Raw genomic sequence first — 20,600 nt, 5'->3', positions numbered from 1 at the left:
AGTTCCTCCTCTCCTCTCCCCACCTAAAACCTGCCTAATTCTGTGAAGTCCCAGAAACCCTTCCAGCCGCCTCCCTCCATTCATCCCACCGTTTGCCTGAGAGTCTCTTGACATTCTGCTGCCTTGGAGTCTTCTGGAGGCTCTTTGTGTGTGCGCCGTCAAAGCTGGCAAGGCTGTAGGAGGGCAGCCCAGAGTGGAGGACCTCCTTGTATTCCAGGGTGTTCCGTGTTGTGCTGATCTTTCAGGGCCGTGAGGTCCCAGCTCTGAGGATTCCCCGTACTGGTTCCCCTGCCCCAGGCCGCCGGCCACACGCGGTGGGTTCTGCATATTTGGCAGGAATGCCACGGGAGTGATGTGGCCGTCTTGGTATGTCGTATCAGGAGGCATATGGCACACACCTGTCCCATCATTGGAGATGTTCAGGTTGATCATGTGGGGAAGGTAAAGCGCAAAAGATTTTAACATGCATTCCACGGTGTTTCCTTTTTCCTAAGTGGCAGAACTGCAGTCTGATTACCCAGTTTTTGTGTATTTGGGGGGACCTGTGGTTTAGAAAATTTCTTATTATTACCTGGTTCACGGGCATCCTGTTTTTCTCGAGTGAGTCAGCTGTGGTTTTGCAAATGTCCTGCAAGTAAGTGCCCATGTCTGGGGATGAGGCCAGCTGAACCCCAGGGAGGGAACTGTCTGGTCCCCAGGGGGGCACACAGTGGAAAACTGCACAGCTAATGGGGTTCTCAGAGGAGTTAAGGGCACGGGGCGGAGTCTCACAGGGGCTCGGCTCCAGGCTCGCTCCACTCCATGTGTTTCAGCCACCACGCTCTCTGGGCAACCCTTTGATACTGAAAAGTGAAGCTGCCTCTTTCATCTCTCTTTGCACAGTGCCCTCTTCCTCCTGGCTGCCGCAGGATGCCTTCCCTTCAATGACCCCCAGGTAAGTTCAAGGGCACTCATTTTGCCTTCCAGGTGTCTTTTTTTTTTTTTTTTAAGATTTTATTTATTTATTGACAGAGAGAAATCACAAGTAGATGGAGAGGCAGGCAGAGAGAGAGAGAGGGAAGCAGGCTCCCTGCTGAGCAGAGAGCCCGATATGGGACTCGATCCCAGAACCCTGAGATCATGACCTGAGCCGAAGGCAGCGGCTTAACTCACTGAGCCACCCAGGCACCCCCAGGTGTCTTTTTTATGGTCTGAAGCTTCCGTGTATGAGCAGAACTTCCTAGTCCTTCCTTTGGGAATCAGAAGAACTCCAGCCTCTGCAAAGGCTAGGTGCCTCTAGGCCAGGTCAACACCTTTTCCGCAGGTCTTCGCCTTTTCTTCAGGGCTATGGCAGCTCGGCGGAGCTCTGGGCTCCGGGGGCTATGGCGGGTGCCATTGGCCCTCTGTATGTGCTTGGAGGACCCATAAGTCCCGGCCCAAATTGCCCTAGCCTCGTGCACTGAGGCAATGTTGATTTTCCCTTTCATCCAAGGGCCTCATCTGCAGAGTGATTTTCACTTTGTTACCCTGAGTTTTTCCTTATTAGGCCCTGAGGACCCGCCTCCTCACCCCCCGGTAGTCGTCTTATGGTGGGTCTGTCTTCTCTCTTTTCTCCCCCAGCAGTTATTAAGTCCCCGTCAAGTGTCAGGCACTGAGCCAGGCTCTGGGGACACAAAGAAGAATTGTCCTCATCCAGGCAGAAGTCAGAGTCTAGTCAGAGCAAAGGAGAGGAGGACAGACAAGAAACAGATAATTATAGCATGGGGAGGCCAGGGCTCTGTCGTGGGGAGATAGGGATGCCATGCGGCACCTAAGAAGACTCTGGGGACCGGGGAAGTGGGAAGAACTAATGATTACAGGAAGCCAGCTATGTGCCAGGCTCTGGGCCAATGCTTCATGTACTTTATTTTATTCAAAATCTCGCAGTTGCCCAAGGAGGACTCTTACTGTCTCCATTGCATAGCTAAAGAGTAACAAGGCCCCCAAGTCACCAGCTAGTGAGTAAGTGGGGATCTTTCTGATGCTAGAGGCGGACTCTGCTCTCTGGACCTCAATCTTGGAGGGCGAGGAGCAGATGGCCAGAAGAAGAAAGCAGGTGTGGGCACTGTCGTGGGGGTGTCCTGCCTTTCTAGGATTCAGCTGTAGTGAGCACTATGTGCATGCCCCTGTGTAAATTCCTGCCCTTCTGGAATTGACAGGCTAGTGGGTGGTGGAGAAAGAGAGAGATGATACGTGAAACAGAGTGTAGTAAGTGAGATAAACTTCGACAGAGAAAAATAAGGAGGGGAAGAAGAGAGGGAGTGCTCCTCAGCTGAGTTGGTAGGGGAAGCATTCAGGCTCGGGGAGTGCAAGTTCTTCCTCCGGGGGGCGTGCAGTAGATGGGACTGGTGGGCTTGACAGGGGCTTGTCCTAGAGATCCTTGGGTACCATGAGTTTGGATTTTATCCTGAAGTCACTGGGGACTATTGAATGATTTTAAACAGTAGGTGACACCATCTGATTAGCCTTGTAGAGACACCGTGTGAAGGCAGTGTGGAGAACAGGGAAAGGGGTGCTGGAGGCAGAGAGCCCTATTAGGAAGATCTCATAGACATCGAGGTGAGAAATGAGGATGGACTGGCCAAAGGCCCCAGAGTCCTGTCATGGCACCCTTGCTTGGCACCATTCACTGACATTGAGGGTTTCTGATGGCCACTCTGGGTCCCGTTTGTCCCTACTTGTAGCCATTTTATTATTACTATTTTTTAAATCCTGTGTTACAGTTTGACCCCGGTGGATATTTCTGGGCTGTAATTCACTTAATCTGCGTAGGTAAGTTTTAAAAGAACGCTTACTTAAATCATTGAGGCTTATTATTTAGACCTTATGATATACCCACTTTCGGAGACCTTGAACGATAGGAAGATTACAGACAAGGCGTCAAGGTTAAACTTAAATGGGCATTTTCTTATCTGATTTTCCTGTTTGGGCGTTTTCCTCAAATGTTCCCATTTCTGATATAGTCTCCTCTTTTTCTCGACAAACGTTAATTAACTCACCACGGCTCTGGCCTGCTTGCTCACGTCTACTTGAGGAACGCTGGTTGGTCTTTAAAAATGGTGAGAAGAGATCCAGAAGTTTGTGTCAGAAACGCTGTCCTTCAGCAGCATACCCAAAGAGAGGGAAGCAGGGGAACTAAGAGGGCCATCTGACTTCATTTCCAGTCATCCGTTTAGTTTTTCCTGTCTGGAGTCTTAGGGGGAGCAGGGCCCTGCTTTGGCTACACACAGTTCAGAAATGCCGCGTGTCCCTTCCTCCTGTGCACCTTGCAAAGGAAGCTGAAACCTGCCTGTGAACTGTGTCCTTCTGCGGATCACGAACCCTCCCAGCCCAGCCCTCTCTGTACTGAACGGTCATCACAGGGCATTACTGTACTGGCATCCTGGGCTCCCCCCCACAGAGCGGTGGTGCCGCCCCCTGTCGGTGGGGTGGGAGGTGACCCTCTCGGGAAGAGCTGCCCTCGCCCTTGTGGTTTTCCTGCTTCCCCGCAGGTGCAGGCAGCCCCTTACGCAGAATGTCCTGTGCCAGTAACACGCACCGCTTCGTTTTCAGGGGCATATAAGATATTGCAGAAGGTCCAGAAACCCAGCGCGCTAAGGTAAACCTTTTCTAGTGTGGTGGGTGGGTTGTTCAGTTCAAGCAAAGGGGTGAGACCCACGGTGTCGTGAGCTTGTTCTGTTCAGCTGGAGACTCTGCATGGCAATCGGGGGCCCCCAGGGCCATTTCTCCTGCTGTTGGGCCCTTGCATGCGGGCACCACCAGCACCTGATCCTACCCACTATCATCAGTAGGTGAAGAGCAGGGGAGCCCCTGGCCTCTTCCTGCAGGGGCAGCTGTTCAGATGACATTTTTATAAAAATTACGTGATCCGCTGCTTTGGGGCCCCAGTTTACTTCTTCCAGCTCAGAGGCCAACTTTTTGTTCTTGTTTCCTCAGCCCCTTTCTAACTTGACTTCTTTCAGACCCAGAAGTTCCCCCAGTCCTGAGCTCTGTGCTGGGGTAAAATGAGAGCTTTGTTGCTCAGTCAACACAGCAGACAACAGACAAATGTCAATGAAAGAGAGAGGAGTCCTGGCATGGGTCGGCCTGCAGCTGGGAGATTCAGCAGCCCCGGACTGGCCCCCTTGGCCTCTGGGTTTTTGGGGTCACCAGAAGGACCCCTGGGAGGAGATTATACTCTCAGAGGTTGTGACTTTCAGTCCTTAGAACACCTTTTGTTCTTTCAGTGAAGGGCTTCTGCAGCAAAAAACCAGCGAAGTTGCCAGATAAAATATAGAATGCCCAGTTAAATTTGAATTTCAGGGAAGTAGTGAGTCCTTTTTTTTTTTTTTTTTTTTTTTTTTTTTTTTTTTTTTTTGTTAGAGAGAGAGAGATACAGAGCACAAGCACAGGCAGACAGAGTGGCAGGCTAGAGGCAGATGGAGAAGCAGGCTCCCTGCCGAGCAAGGAGCCCGATGTGAGACTCGATCCCAGGACGCTGGGATCATGACCTGAGCCGAAGGCAGCCGTTTAACCAACTGAGCCACCCAGGTATCCCAGTGAGTCCTTTTTTTAGTATAACTGTAGCCCATGCAATATTTGGAGTATACTTGAATGGGATTCCTTATATGAGATTCAGATTTATTTGGGTGTCCTGTATTTTTATCTGTCAACTATGGTGGCCCTGGGAGCCAGTCAATGGCCTGAGAGACTTGACTCTCCTTTCGCAGTGGAAAATGTACATGTAGGAGATAATCTGTCACAGGTAAAAATGTTTGTGATAACTATTAACTAGGAAGTGTTTTTTTAAAAACAAGCCAGGAAAAAGTTTTGAATATAAAGTATACTTCATACAATTTATTGACAATTTTTAAATGTAGAAACTTAACCATAGATATAATTTACTAGAATATAATGCCTCTTTTGTGTATGTAAAACACTTCTGTTATTTTACATGTCTTATCTCTCTCTCTCTCTCTTTTTTTTTTTTTTTCTAACTCCTTAGCGACATTGACCAGCAGTACTTAAACTATATGTTCAGGTAAAATATAACTTAAGTTTTCAAGAAACAACTCCTGTCTTTCTAGAGCTAACGGATTTTTAGTTCCCAATAATATTTTGATTAGAGAGTTCTGAGCCAGGGTGCCTACCAGAGAGGCAAGCTAAATAATTGGTGAGATGACTAGAAGTTGAGAAAACCAAATTGTAGTTCTATCCGTAGACCAGGCAAGAGGGACCTCTTTCTGGCTCCAGAGTTCAGAAGGCCATGCCTTTCCCCATGGGTGCTGAAGTCTGTAAGGCTAAGGGGACATTACTTCCCAGGGCCCACATCCTCCCTTCTAGCCTGGGACCTAGAATTCCCTGCTCAAGTGGTCCTGGGCTTGATTCCCAGGCCTTCTATCTTACCAGCACATTCCTAGACCCAAGAAGTGTCCAAAGACAGGGTATTAGTGGGGGACAGGGTATGCGTGGAGGGTGGACTTGCAGGCTCACCTGTCCACACACGAGTACGTGTCCTAGTGTGTGGGTTGGGCCTGAGGTGGAGACTGAAGGGAGCTCACCACGAGCCAGAAGCCAGAGGTTGGAGCTGTCCATGCCGCCGTATGGCATATGGATGAAGGAAGGAATAAAGGAGGAGGTTGGATCTGAGGCTGAAAATAAACAGAATGTCTAGAAATTTTAAGAAATTTAGGTAATTTATAAGGAATGAATATTATGGAATGCATGCCCAACACCATTTTTACAGACATTATTAAACGTTAAATATAAAATTATCATATGTTCCCTGTTGCTACTCCCCCCCACCACCACCATTTTGCAGATGAAACTGGGTGTGTGTGTGTGTGTGTCAGAGGGAAATAGACAGGGGCTCTGTCAGGCTCTGACTTTGATTGGACTTCAACCTGTAGAGAACACATTTTTCTCCTCTTTCCCCATTATATTTCCTATATGGGAAAGAGAGGAAGGTTTTCTGTTTTGTTCATTGCCATATCCCCAAATTAGAACAGTAGCCGGCACTGACTGGACAGTCAATAAACAGCTGTTGAATGCATTTTAAAAGTCTGCTGTCTGTCATGATATGCCTTTTACAGGCTTATAATTTCTTCTTAGCGTTTACATGTCACATATAGTCTTAGAAATATAGGGAGCTTCAAGGTATAAGCTATGCCCACCATGAATACTCCTAAGGTGAATAACTACAATTCCAAAAACATACGCAGTGCCTGCCCTATGTCTCGTCCCGCTAGGCACTTGGGATCCAGAAGGAATAAAATGTGGTTCTTTCCCATAGGAGGTCACAGTGGAGGAATTAGAGGAGTGGTATGCCAGTAGATTTGCCAAACTCCAACAGGAATGAGAGGATCAACCCTTTCATTTAATTATTTCTTCTTACTTTTGTCCCCTAATATTTTACTTTGGGAACATCCTTTGCGATGATGCCAGTGATGGGATTTGGGATACCAGAGCAAGCCCTGGGAGTTACTTGGGGATGGAAAGGGGCCTCCTCTGTCCTGCCATAGGAGTTCTAACCAAAAGGGGATCCAGTGAGATAAAATAATGGAGTGTGTATGTACAGGGTCCGTGTTTGCCAAAGAAAGAAGAGATGGCCAGCGAAGGACAGAACGTCTTTAGTCTTGTTTGTAGTGTGTGTGTGTTTTGCAGCTACGTGTAAGGCCTGTCTAACAAACCCACGACTTCTGAATGACCAGCATTCTCACTGCCTTTCTCCTGACCCTCCTCTCCTCCTGCCTCTTCGCATGGCACCCCTCCTCTGAGCCATCAGAGAACCTGCACTTCAGGGGCAGAGGAAAGGAAGAAATTGAGAAAAACTGAAATGGTGCAAGGAGTTAACCCCGGGGTAGAGAGGGGGCAGCCCTGTCACACTAACTGTGGCTTCCCTGTTCAAACTGTCCTCCACACTGCCTATAATGTCACCAGCTAGAGACTTTGATGGTTCTCCATCCTGGTGCCTTTGAGTGCACCCAGGGGTGTAAGTTTCCACCCAGGGAGAAAACCGGTTGATGCCCAGATCTTGCCCTTAGAGAGCCTAGCCAGGGTGTTGGCTATTCTGATGTCCAGCCAGCAGAAGGACCAGCGTAGGCTACCTGGCATTAAAATTTTTAAAAATTCCCTCCTATCCTTGGATAAAAAGTTGTATTCCTAACCTCTACCCAGATAGCCAGCTGGGCAGCATGGAATTGTGATGGAAGAAGGTGACTCTGGGGTGACCCAGGGCAGTGTGAAGGTGCAGTCGGCGGGTACTTCCTGGGAGACGGGAGAAGCTTCCAGAGAGGAAGATGGGAGAATACCAAGGACCAATAGGGCCAGTGTCAGAGAAACACTCCTCCTCTTCTTCATCCTTTTCGGTTCCATTGCCCATCAGTCCAGGTAGTTTCTAGGCACATGGTGGGTGGGATGGATCATCCTGTGGGAAATCTAGCTTACCTTCTACAGAACTAATTTTATGGTAATCACACATACCTCATGCTCAACAGCTAGTTTTTTCATTGCAGCCAATCTGTAATTGAGAGTCTGCTTTGTTGAGCTTATACATACTCTTGGCAGATTAGGTGAGCATGGTGATAACGGCCCAAGGCTGGCCTCGGAGTGGGGCGTGGGTCCTTGGCCCATCACGGCGTACGGTGAGCCCCCTTGCCCAAAACCGAGGCATGTCAGGAGATCTCACCCTCTCACTGTTGAGTGAGACCATTCTCTATGGATAATCAGCTTTTAGGCAGATTTCACTGTTTCTGAGCAGAATGGGCAGAAATGTGTGTTGTTGTTTTCTCGGTGCTGGGGAAAGACTTCTTACTGCTCTGCTCTTCCATTTTCAGCGTGGTGCTTCTGGGACTTGCGTCTCATCCCACAGGTAAGTCCGTTTGTTTTCTGTGGCCCATTCAACCCAGCGCTGTGACCCAGTTGTATCTCTGAGGGAGATTCTGTGAGAGAGCGTGGTTTGCCTGCCAGGATGGGAGCTCCGGGGTTAGGCATGGCCCACGTGCTGGAAACTGGTCTCAATGACCCCTTGTGGATCCATCGCCCGTGAATTTATTCTTACCCCTTCTTGAATTTTGTAGTCTGTGTTTTCATCTAGTGCGGCCTCAGCTGTCCAGACAGGCTTGTTATCTGCTGGATAAACTAGTGCTCATGTTCTCTTTTTCTAAAGTTCCTTCTTCAAACATCCAGAATTGCCTCAGTCCTAGTGGGAAAGGATTTGGTGGAAAAGTTCAGATTCACCCTACTGCCGACTGACATCCTTTCGTACATTTTCATCATACGCAATCATATGATATTCATCATTGATGAAGGAAGTCAGATTTTAAAGCTTACCTTTGCCCTGTTGGCTGCCTTGGTTATTTTATAATTGTTTCCCGGATTCAGGAATCACCTGCAATACTCTGTTCCATTGTGGTTTTTTACTCTGAAAGGTTTTGAAGTTAATGCCAAATGTCACGAAATAGTATCTGCGTGCGGTATGGCTGGAAATGCACATTTCATCAGTCAGGCTCCTTCAACCCATGTTTGTTGGCCGTTTGCTGGGCTTAAGGCATTTCCCAAGCCCTCAGAGTGTCAGTTAAAATGAGAAAGGTGAACTGGCTTATTTCTAAAGCCCTTTCCAGCTCCCGTTGTGCCCAAAACGATGACAGCTTTCTGCTGGTGCCTTTAGCTGTTTCAGATTATTTGAAGTAGTATCCCAAGGAAACTGTCGGTAGCAACGCAGTGTTTCTTGGTCGTATCTGACCCATCTGAACCCGTGTCTCATGAGGATACCTTGAATTTCTTTTCTCAGAGCCTTACTCCATACTTTCCCACTGTGATGCACACCTGCTGTTTTCTGCCCATTCCCCCAGCCTGGGGCTGTCTCCCGACTATGAGGTTTGCTGTTGAGTGCCCTCTGCACACTCGTGTTGAAAACCTATCCTTAGCAAAACAAAAATCATATGAAACCCATGATGTGAACGCTACCCGTTTCCCCTCACCTGTGCCACAGCTTCTATGCCTTGGCGCGTGCCTCCTGTCATTCTTTCATGCCGTCAGGAGGTCGCCATCCAAGAGATACTCACGAGCCCCCGAAGACCCTCCCCCTTGCAAAGAGGTTTTGGTCAAAGCCTTTGGAAGGTTCGTTGGTTCTCCTCGAGCTGCATGCACATTTGCTGCCTGTGGAATTAGTGGTGGACTGGGGTGACTAATTCTCACCTAAAGAAATCACTCTGCCTTTGGACTAAGAGGTGATGCTCGTTCATTTGTTACTCACGATTCTCAGAGCTGGAAGGAGTCTTAGTGATGATCTGCGTTGCCACCTTCTTTTGCAAATTGGGAACTTGGAGCCCGGAGCAGTTAAGGGATGTGGCCAAGGGGAGCAGGGGAGGCGTAGCGGAGAAAGACTGGAATTTAGGTCCTGACCCTTCTCCCAGGTTTTTCTTTTTAAATGCTTCTTTTTTCAGGGATCCTGTGGTTTATCAGAAAGTCTCCTGAGTGAGTGAATACTTAAATGCGATTTTTAAAAATTTCCTGTGAGAGCTTCTCTTGGATTTTGTTTTTACTTTGTTCTGTTTTTGAGAGAGAGAGAGAATGTCTGTGCACGCACACATGCGAGGGGCCAGGGAGCAGAGGGAGGAGGAGAGAGAGAATCTTAAGCAGGCTCCAGGCTCAGCGCAGAGCCCAATGTGGGGCTTGAACTCACAACCCTGAGATCACAACCTGAGCGGAAATCAAGAATCAGACATTTAACCGACTGAGCCACCCCAGGCTTCTCTTGGTTTGAGGGGCGTTTGTCCACCAGTTTCTGAGCATAGGGATGCTAGTAATAGTTTATACAGTTTGGCCAGCATTTCCACATTTCACCTTGAGTTACTGCTGAACTTTTAGGTTAGTGCAAGGATATACTCTGTGGGCACACAAAGTGGTCAACAGCTTATGGTCGTAGAATGGCCTGGGCAGAAGAGTAATTTAAGATAGGCTCCGGATTCTTTTTGAGGTGATGAAATGTTCTGGAATTCAGTAGTGGTGATGGTTGTACAACTTGGATAACATGCTAAAATCTACTGAATTTTTAAAAAAGATCTTACTTTTTATTTGACAGAGACACAGCGTGAGAAAGAACAAGCAGTAGGGTGGGAGAGGGAGACGCAGGCTTCCCGCTGAGCAGGGAGCCTGATGGGGGGCTCGATCCTAGGACCCTGAGATCATGACCTGAGCCGAAGGCAGCTGCTCAACAACTGAGCCACCCAGGTGCCCCCAAACCACTGAATTTTTTTAAATGTATGGGGGTTATGGGGCTCCTGTGTGACTTGTTGGTTAGGGATCTGATTCTTGATTTTGGCTCAGGTCATGATCACAGAGTTGTGAGATTGAGTTCTGCATTCCCCTCCAAGCTGAACATGGAGCCTGCTTAAGATTCTTTCCTTCTCTCTCTCTCTTCTCCCTCTTCACTCTTTCTCTCTCTCCAAAAAAAAAAAAAAAAAAAAAAAAAAAAAAAAAAAATGTATAGGGGCTAAAAAACAAATCACTCTTATTTTGAGAACCTGTTTGAAACTCAGTTATACCAGAAAAAGATATTTACAAAGATTAATTTTCCTCCAGATTATATTAAAAAAAAAAAAAGCATGGACATCAGATGCTTAGTCCCATTCCTTCTGCAGGCTTTGGTCACTTGTCTGGTGAATGATTGATGGGTCTGTGGTGGGCAGCTCAGGGAGTTATAAATCCTGTGGGATTCATCAGAGAGACTGGGCACACTTCTCCGGAGGGACTTCTAGATGTGGATGTTTGCTGTGTTGCAGTTTTTCAGGTGGCTGAGGGGATTGTCTCTGAAGAGGCCAGGCAGGTGAAGAAAGCCGGGCTCCTGAGAAGGATCTTGCTGGCCTGAAAGACCAGCTGTGACTCTGGTGGCAACAGACGAGGTGGTCTTGGCTTCTTGCTTGGCCTCTTGCTGTAGGTGGCTGAGGCTTCCCAGTGAAAGGATGCCCCAAAGCTGTAGGGATCCGGAGGCCTTCAGGCCTCAATATCAGGGTCAAGTGGAGGCCCTGGTGAAGGTGCGTGTGGGGTTCTGTACAAGCTGGTGTCTGCCTTCCAGAAGAAGCTGAAGATTTCCATCTATCCCAGCACAAAGTCCAGCTTCTAACCCACGAGGATCCCAAGGAAACACTGTAAAATTTCACCTATTTTTTGTGTATGAAGGTGTTCTGCGAGTGGTCACTGTGATCCCGTTTGTTGCTTTCTTAGAACTTCTAGAAATTGTATGCCAAGGGGCCTTAAAGACATAGATCAGTGTTTTTCTTTTTGCCTCTGGTCAGTGGGGTGCCACTGACTTGAAACCTTACTATCAATGGGCTGGTCCTTACGGGCTTGCTTGGATCAGGAATGTTGAGTAGCAAAACAATCCTGACTAGAATAGGGAAACTACTTGTGAAATCCACCTGAAAAGAAGACTGTCTAGATTTTGATTAACTTTAACTTTTAGAAACTCTCAGGGCTGCCACATAACAATTTTGATCTAGCTAAATAGTGCTCTGCTTTGAGGTTGTGCAGTGCACAACCTGAGCAACTGTAAGCAATGGCTTTTTGCTTCAAAAAGCACTCAGGAATAGTAAAATGGTTGTATTTGTTGGGTAGAGTGGATCACTAAGGCAGATGGATGATTAAGGTAGAAATTTGAGTTGATGGACTCTCAGAATCTAGAAGAGTACTGGGGAGTCCATTTTCTCAGCTTTATAAAACTAGGTCAATTACCCTCAACTCTTTGATGGGTCCTGATAATGTTTTCTCATAACAGTATACAACTGATTACAAAGTTTAAGCAAATAAAACACTGGAGGAAAACCTCTCACCTCCAGAAGTACTCAAGGACTGCTGTGGTGGGACAGCTCTAGTTCCTTCTAATTTGTTACCTTTCTCATTGGACCCATGGGTGGTCTAGCCTGTTTTTAAGTTAGAGTGATCCTTTATTCTTTTCCCACTTGCTTATTACACTTTCCATCTAAAATGTCCCCAGCAGGGCCTGAGTATCAGGGAAAGCATATCCCTGAGTCCCCACACCTGCACCAGTTAAGACACAGTAAGCCCTTAGGGCTCGTGGGTGCAGTGTTTTTACGAAGGATCTGTTAACAGTTGATGGCACTTTTATTTTTAAAAAATTTTTAAAGTTTTATTTAAGTAATCTCTACACCCAATGTGGGGTTCAGATTCACAACCCCGAGATCAGGAGTTACTTGCTCTGAGCCAGGTGCCGCACAGTTGCTAATATTTTAAAGCAGGGCTTTGTTCCTTTCCATTTCTTTTCACCTCTTCTTTTTTTTCACTTGTATCTTAATTATTTAGTAGTACTTTTGAAGCATTAAAAAATTGAGGTATAGGGGCGCCAGTGTGGCTCAGCTGGTTAAGTGTCCAACTCTTGGTTTCCGCTCAGGTCATGATCTCAGGGTCGTGAGATCGAGTTCTGTGTCAGGCTCCACACTGAGCATGGAGTCAGCTTCAGATTCTCTTTCTACCTCTTCCTGTGCCCAACCCCCGCCCCGCTTGCATGTGCATACTGTATCTCTCAAAAAAATATTGAGGTATAATTTATGTATATGAAATGCACCTATCTTATGTCGATCAACTTTGACAAAGGTACACCTGTGTAGCTTACACTCCCATGAAGATATAGAGCATTTCTGTCACTATAGAAAGTTTCCTCCTGCCCCTTCCTCATTACCACCACCCAAGCCACCACGGATCTGATTACTGTTTATCCCGGAGCCTCATATAAATGGGAACACACAGAGAGTGTTCCTTTGTGTCTGGCTCTTTCTTCAGTGTAGCATTCTGAGATTTATCTAGGTTGTGTACGTTTCACTAACTGATTCCCTTTTATTACTGAGGAGGGCGCTAGTGTGCAAACGTCACGCCTTTTGTTTATCCGTCTGCCTGCTGATGCTTGCTTGCAGGGTTTCCAGTTTTTGGCTATTATGAATAAAGCTTCCATGAACATTCTTGTTTCAATTTCTTTTTAAAGATTTATTTTTAGGTAATCTGTACACCCAACGTGGGACTCGAACCTACAAACCTGAGATCAAGTCACACATTCTCCCGACCGAGCCAGCCAGGTGCCTTCCCCCACGGATGTTCTTATACAAGACTTTTTTGTGGACTTATGTTTTCATGTCTCTTTGATAAATACCTAGGAATAGAATTTCTGTGTCTTAGAATAGATGTACATTTAACTTTTAAGAGAGTGCCAGTTTTCTGAAGTGTTTCTACCATTTTACACTCCTACTCAGCAGTGTCAGAGAGTTCCAGTTCCTCCACATTGTCACTAATGTTTGGTGTTCAGTCTTATTTTAGCTAGTCTGCTTGGTCTCTTGATAATAATGTCCTTGACTGAGCTGCCCTTCTCACTCATTCCCGAGTGCCTGGAAAGAGAAGTGCTTCTGTAGTTGCAGATATGGCCCTTTGGGTCATATTTGTAAGTGCACTGGGAGACCGTGGTAGGGATCAGGTAGATGGTTTTCTTTATCTGGAGTGCAGACCCTGCCACATTGCCCCCTTCGGGTACTGCGTTTGCTCCTTGGTGGATGGAATCCACCTTCCCCTCCTGTCATTTAACCTCATGATTCACGCAGAGGCTTCAAGAACCTTGCTTCCCCTTGGACCATTTTAAGCACTAGTGGAGAAGAGAAATTATTCTTCTGTTTGAAAGTTTGCATTTTGTCTTTGTATCAGGCCCCCTCTGTTGTGTGTTCAAGAGGGAGGATTTCAAGGGCCCAGAGAGCAGAGAGACCCACAGGAACCGGACCCAGAAATGACCTTGCTGCCTGGTGTGCCTATTGCTTATGTGCGAGACAAAGCAGGTAGTGCTGATTACTTCTTGGACCCGACCTTCCATTTTCCTGCTGGTTCCCAGGGCTAAAATCTGGTGAGAGGAAGTTCTCTTGATGTTCAAATATCTGTTAGTCTTGACTGTGGTAAGATGGGGCCACACTTTTCCCTGTGGCTGTTTCATGCTCTGATCGTCAGAGAAATTGAATTCACTCCCTCAGTCTGAAGTCAGTAGAATTTTAACCGTGGCCCACAAAAGCACCGGGTCATTCCGTGATGAGCACAGGGCAGTGTCTGGAAGTGTTTGGTCACTATCTGTCCACCTGTAATGAATATGCTACGTAATTTATGCTGTAATTGTGCCTTCCACGATAGCTGGTGCAGGGGTGTTGTCTTTTGAGCACCTTTACCAATTTTCCAGGTCCCTGGTGGTCGTTGTCATGAGTTTGGGCTGGCCAGCCCCACGCTGCCTCATTGTCAGGGCCCTCTGTAGCGCGGTCATTAACCTCTGCCGGGTGGAGGTGGCGTGTCTCCTGCTTTTTGAAGAATTGGGGAAAAGGAGGAGCCAGGCTAACGGCATCAGAGGGGAAGCATTTGGGGCACATTTAAAATTAAGGACCAGCAGAGCCAATTAGAAAGGGGAGCATTCTCTGCAGAGGAAGGCAAGGGGAGTTGTTTGCTTTCATGAGCTGCTGGTTCAGTAGCACTCAGCTGAGGCCGGGGTTCGTCCTAACACCACGGGTATGAGGGGAGTAGGGGCTGGGCAGGCTGCCAGTGCGCAGCGAACCCCGTGCCAATGGGAGTCTGGGTGCCAAGAGAAGCAGCGCCCGAGGAGTCTTGAGGCCCTGCACTCAGCTTATCTCCTCTCTGCCCTTCTCATCACCACACGACTGCACTGCCATGTCCCTCACACTGAAAGGGAAGCTGGAAGGGGGCCAAGAACCACAGCTGCCAGAGAGACAGAGCGAAGCCCTGCATGGACTGTCCCTTTGCCCGCCTGCACAGGGATGCTGTGGCCGCCCTCTGGGGCTGGGGTACCCCCAGTTGCCTCGCTGTCGCTTCTGCGTGGAAAAGGACCCCCACAGAAATCATGCTCTTCATGCCACGAGCCTGATGATGTCATTTGCAAAGCCCCTCCATGGGGCAAAGCGCCGGCCACGGGGACCATGGAAGCCTTCAGGGGAGCCGTGGCAGGAAGAAAGCGAGTGCTCTGAACCTCTTGTTGGGCTGCATGAAAACCAGATCCCAGGAGACCCTCCCCTTTGTTGTTAAGCACACACACATATGTACAAACGAAACAAAACAAAACAAAACCATAGTTGTGATAAAAAACAAAAACAAAAACAAAACCCTCTAGGGAAACGGAATTCAGGACTTTCCTTCCCAAGCAGTGGTTGAATTATTTGAAATTGGTTCGGTCTCTAAGGAAATGTAGCAGCCCCTTGTGTCTTGTTCTGAAACTCTTGATTTAAGTGCAGCAGTGAACGAATGACAGTCTCTAAGTTGTTACACTGAGCACCTAACGTGCTGTGTCCTTAGGAAGATCGCCTTTCTTGCTCCGCTCCATCCAAATCTGAACGACAGGGGGTCTGAAGGTCTGGCTCCTCTCGAGTCTCAGAAACTCCAGCTTCGGGAGGATAAGGCTCTCTGCTGTGGAAAGGCTTAATTCCTTTTCTCTGGACATTTTTGGAAGGCTTTCTGCTTTTTTAATCTCCTGACTTCTTGTTTGTGACCAAGTTCACATTCCAGAGAGGGAAGCGGCCAAAATGTGTGATTATTTCCTCTTGCACCAAGTGGAACTAAAAGAATGAACTTACTTCACTAGAAATAAATGTACCCTTTAGACCTTAAACCCGAATGAGTAAGCATGGTTGGTCTGGCCCCTCTGCCGTCTGTGCAGTAATTAAACACAGAATGAGAAAAAGATGTCAGAGGCATGCATTCCTAATCTTTTTTTAGACATAAGGCAGAAAAGAATAGACCACTTTTTTTTTTTTTTTTTAAAGATTCTTTCCGTCCTACACTCTGCCTTGGGCAGGGATGGCCACCAGGTGATGAGCAAAGACTAGGGTTTGGAGTGACTGGGTGTACGTTCTGGCTTCCCCGTTCAAGAGTTGTGCAGTCCTAGACAAATCCTTAACTTCTCTGACCACCAACTGAATGGGGAGCCTGGAATACCAGAGAGTTATTGCAAGGACTGAAAGAGATGTAGTATGTAGACCCTTTAGCGTATGGGCCCATGCAGGGCAGACTCATGCTAAACAGGCATTCCGATCATCATTCTCTTATTTTAAGATGATTTAAGCCATTAACACAGAAACACTGGGAATGGCAGAGGGAATTCAGTGCCGGGCGGCTCAGTGTTCCGATGGCTGCTGTGCTAAAGACCTCACCTGTGTGTCCTGGGGCAGCTGGGGGCAGGGTGTGTGGGGGCCATTGTCTCACCCTTGCTGTGACCCTCAGGTGACCTCTTCAGCGTCCCGGACTTCCCGTTCCTGTATTTCTACAGATTCCATGGCAGCTGCTGTGCCAGGTAAGCTTAACGCATAACCCCCTGGCCCTGTTAATTTGTCTAATTACAAGTTAGGGGCTGTACTAGTGGTATCTTTGTCAAGTCCAGGGTCACAGCCAGTTATCCAGATGAGGGGCAGAAGAGAGCAGTGGCCAGGCAGGAAGCAGCCCCCTCAGTCATGCACGGGTTGTCATCAACGTCCTTAGGTGCTCAGGGCCGGATTGGGGCCTGGAGGAACTGTGTTCTGTGGAAGTTCCTTGGCCAGAGCAATGCTTTCCAAACTTGCAGAAGAGCTGAGAACCCTGCACTGTTTTTCTCTCCACAAGCCATTCCTAAACAGCACTTCAGTGTATAAAATGATGCATCAGATTCAGTTCAAGGGAGGATTTGGGGCCAGAATTACACCCACTCAGCTTCCTCTGTGGCCCTTGCCTTGTCCCTAAAGGGCGGCCTCCCCAAAACCTTGACTGAATCCTAAGACCCTGAGGAACAGGTTTTGGAAGCCAGTGACTAGGAGACATCTAGACGACAAAGTGACCCTTACTATGTGGCCTTGGGAGGTACATCCCGGTGGGATGGGTACGTATAGATGGAGTTCAGACCCGCCCTCTCCCTACTTTCTTGCCATGAGTCCCATATTGCTTGACGTTCTCCTGCTGAGAAATGGAAAGGCTGGATAGCCACGCGGTGTGGGTTCTGCTGGGGTGGGAAGCCCAGTGTTGGGTTGGATGCCCCTTGCTGCTTGCTAGTGTGTTTGCTCTTTGGGGGAGCTGTCATTCTTCCAAGCCTTGGCTGAGTTTTCTCATCTGTAAAGTGGAAAGATAGTATCACTCCAGGTGATCACATATACTAAGTAAGGTGAGTAAGCCCTCAGCACCTCGCCTGGCCCGGGAGACAATGGCCTTTATTGTCCTGTTCAGCTTGGCTGTAATTAGCTCAAGTGTCCATAGACCATAAGCAACGGCTAAGCTAGACCACTTCACATGTAAAAGGCTGTACCTTGTGAGGCAGTGATTCCTTGCAGAGACCAGGAGCTGGTGTGCAGCTGCGTCCTGTTTCTGATAGGGGTGTGTTAGAACAACAATAACAAAAATCAATATTGTACAGTTTGCTTTTGCCTTTGAGCCTCAGAATGACTTGTCATCCTCAGCTAACTTTCAGGAAAATACTGATAATTCATCTTCCCAGTTGCTATCAGTTTGGTCAGACCTTGTCAGCTGCCCGTTAGCTGGAATCAGGTGGCGTGAGTGTGTGTGTTGCTCCCATGTCCATGGACTTGTTTCTCTCTGGGTCCGGTCTTCTGGCAGCTCCAGCAAACACAGTACGGAGGGGAGGGCAAATGCCATGCGGTTCGTTGAAACAGCAGCACGGTTCCTAGGCCGTCGATGCTGGCTTTGTGGGGTGATAGTCTGGCTCCATTTCTGCCTCTTTTAATCTGCATCTTCCTTACAACCCAGCATGAACAATCAGGGTTTTACTTAAAAGATTTGGGAATCTTTGCTTGAGTTGATATGAAACTATTCTGTTCTCCCCACTCCCACCCGGTTGCAGTGTGTATCCATTTTCCTGTCATCTTATGATTCATCTACTTCCATATCTCAGACTAAGTGTTGTCACCTTCAGAGGTCCTGGAGGAACTCAGAAGGAGTCATGAAGGCCTGGGGGGATGGTGGTAGCCATCCCCCAGAGACACATTAATGGGGAGCCCACAATCTTTTTCTTCTGGGATCCTCCCATTGCTCTTAAGGTCGGCCTCTGGGTGAGGTGTAGAAGAGCTGAGTGTGGAAAGAGACAGAGAGGGACCCGTGAGTAATTTGGAAATCATTCACAGACATACCAGTCAAAGGATGGGAAGGGGTCGTGGATACTTTCCCAAGCGTGTTGGGCATGGGAGTGACTCTGTTCTAGCAGAGTCTGTGCTAAGGGGAAAAGGGACGTGGAATTTTGCCCTTCCTCTGGCAAGATTCCACGTCCCTTTTCCTGCAAAGTTGTTTCCTTCCTTGGGGCAGGAGTGACGCTAGCAGGAGCAGCCCTGCGCTGCCCACCTTATTTTCCACTGCCAACCTCACAGTGGCCGTGGGCACCTTCAGCATCGCTCTCTGTCTTTGGGTCAAGAACGGATCTTTACGGTGAAGTGTGGACCTTCTCACCATGGAGAATCTTTGAAAGAGCCAGGAAACCTGGATGCTGATAGGCTAGGGAGGCTTTCTGTTCTGAAAAGTCTGATTTCCGTCAGATAGGATGAGGACCACTTTGCTTATTCCTACTTCAACACAGAACCTGAGGCAAGAAGAAAGGGAGAAGAGAGGGATGAGTCAAGGTCATGAGGGTCAGTGGGCACAGTCCAGGTCACTCAGTCTTTAGCCTGCTGCTTACCCACTAGACCTCCTTACCTTTCAGGTATGAATGACTGACCATCTTCGTGCATAGCTGCCCAGCCTCCCATGATGGCAAACACAAATCTGAACCAACTTTGCAGGTCATCAGGGCCCAACAGGCTGAAATTTACACAAGGAAGCCCTCATCCCTGTCCTTGGTCCTGCCCCAGGAATGTGGCTGTGAACTAATCTAATGTAATGAAGAGAAGGCACACGTTTCCATGAAATTTGATCTTACAGGTGTTTAATTCCCTCCAGCCTGCTTCTGAGTACACCTGTCAAACATCTGTGTCCTAGGCACCATGTCAAACATCTGTGGCCAAGGCACCATGTTTGGCTCTGTTGGGGAAAACACAGAGAAGCCCAAGATTGGGGCCTGCCCTCTCAGAGCTTATGACCTGAGTGAGGCCCCACAGCTGTTTCTATAATAAACATGAGATAACAGGGTGGTGTTTGAGACCCTGAGATACAAATGACCTATAGCTCATAGGACCTGCCTCTATGGTTTGGGGTACAACTGCAGTCATATCTCTTGCTTTTCGATTTCTAGTAAGTCACACTCAAACCTCTGTGTACATATATTTACAGGAAGTCAACGTCTATCATGGTGTCTCTCTGTTGCACTCTATTCCCCAATTGCCCAGCCTCCAAATGCAAGGAAGAGTGACCATTCTGTTAGAGTGCCCTTCGCTTTGTCCTTGACCACACAGTGATGCATTCAGAAGTGGTTCCAGCACAGGCCACTACTTCCTGGTCCACTGCTGCGCCAATGCCTTGCTGCTCCCGATCTCTAGAACACCCCATGGGGCATGGTCTCTCAGGTCAAAACATGTGGGCTTAGGCATCATTCCCAAAGGATTGCATCTGCATAGCTTAGCCTGGTTTGGGGGACATTTGCTCCTGGAGCCAGCCCTCCCCTTCAGATTCTTACCTTGAACCCAGGAGTCAGTCCAGACCCTCTGTCCCCATATGGTGAGTTTCGCTTTGGAAGTCTTTTTCTGGCAGTTTGTTTTCCTTGAAAAAAGATGAAGCTCTACCTTGGCAAGCACTGTGCTCCAGAAATAATATGGAAGGAGCAGGAGGTATCGTCCGCCACGCTTTTCTTCTTTCATGATTTAGTCAGAGACTTCCCAAGTTTCTGTACTCTCTCCCTCTCTCCCCCACTGCCCACTACCCAGTGGAACTCTCTTATCATAGCTCCTTAAAAAATTAGAGCTTCCTGGGTTTTTAAATGCAGAGATCACTAGAAAACCCAGATGAAATACAGGTTCTGTAGTAATTAGAAACTGGTAAAATGTAAGAGAAAATAGCTGTTGGCTACAGGAAGACAAGTCTCACTAACAAAAGAATATTTTCTCCTTCCAGTGGATTGTTAGGATTCTTTCTCATGCTCAGCACAATGAAGCTGAAAAGCCTTATGGCCCCAGGGCAGTGTGCAGCCTGGATTTTCTTTGCTAAGGTAAGAAAGAGGGAAGGGGAGGGAGGAGATTGATCTCAGGAGCCTTGATGTCTAGTGTTCTTGGAACATGTGGGACATCATGTGTGATCTTCGTGAAGTCACTTCCAGTCATGGGCCCTGAGCCTGAACCTTTAGTCATTCTGATGACAATTTCCAAGGTCCTCTGCCTATTATATCAGCATAATCTTTATTGCACACCTGGAAGCGATAATCCCCTTATCTTCCCTGAGCCTTAATTTCCCCCATCTGAACATGAGAGGTTTTGCCCCCAGAAATCTCTAAGTCTTCTCCAGTTCTTACGAGACTGGATTCCTGGATACATGAGGTAGGTCTTCTCGGGGCCGTGAGGGTGTCCAGAGCCCATATGGTTTGCTTGATAGGCCTCAGTCTGTCAGGGGTGGTAGAGAAAGGAAAACAGACACATGGCCAGGTAGGAGGACTTTGATGAAGCCTT

At 47.8% G+C, this 20,600-nt stretch overlaps 1 protein-coding gene across 5 annotated transcripts in view; it reads left to right on the top strand.

Moving 5' to 3' along the window:
• The window catches only part of TMEM241 (transmembrane protein 241), a 111,070-nt gene that overhangs the window by 50,043 nt on the left and 40,427 nt on the right, over positions 1-20,600 (top strand). For 4 of the 5 annotated variants that reach the window (XM_045065448.1, XM_045065446.1, XM_013051457.2 and 1 more), the window contains 7 exons: positions 883-934; positions 2,742-2,790; positions 3,571-3,616; positions 5,003-5,038; positions 7,833-7,867; positions 16,261-16,330; positions 20,053-20,146. In XM_045065448.1, coding sequence (XP_044921383.1) covers positions 883-934; positions 2,742-2,790; positions 3,571-3,616; positions 5,003-5,038; positions 7,833-7,867; positions 16,261-16,330; positions 20,053-20,146 — 382 coding nt within the window. The remainder of the gene's footprint in view (positions 1-882; positions 935-2,741; positions 2,791-3,570; positions 3,617-5,002; positions 5,039-7,832; positions 7,868-16,260; positions 16,331-20,052; positions 20,147-20,600) is intronic. The other variant, XM_045065447.1, reaches the window with a different exon arrangement.

This window comes from Mustela putorius, unplaced genomic scaffold, assembly GCF_011764305.1.
Source record: "Mustela putorius furo isolate JIRA1106 unplaced genomic scaffold, ASM1176430v1.1 tig00003858_pilon_pilon_pilon, whole genome shotgun sequence".
Classification (NCBI taxonomy): domain Eukaryota; kingdom Metazoa; phylum Chordata; class Mammalia; order Carnivora; family Mustelidae; genus Mustela; species Mustela putorius.
Note: the sequence above shows the minus strand (reverse complement) of the source record. Positions and strands in the feature narration are given on the sequence as shown.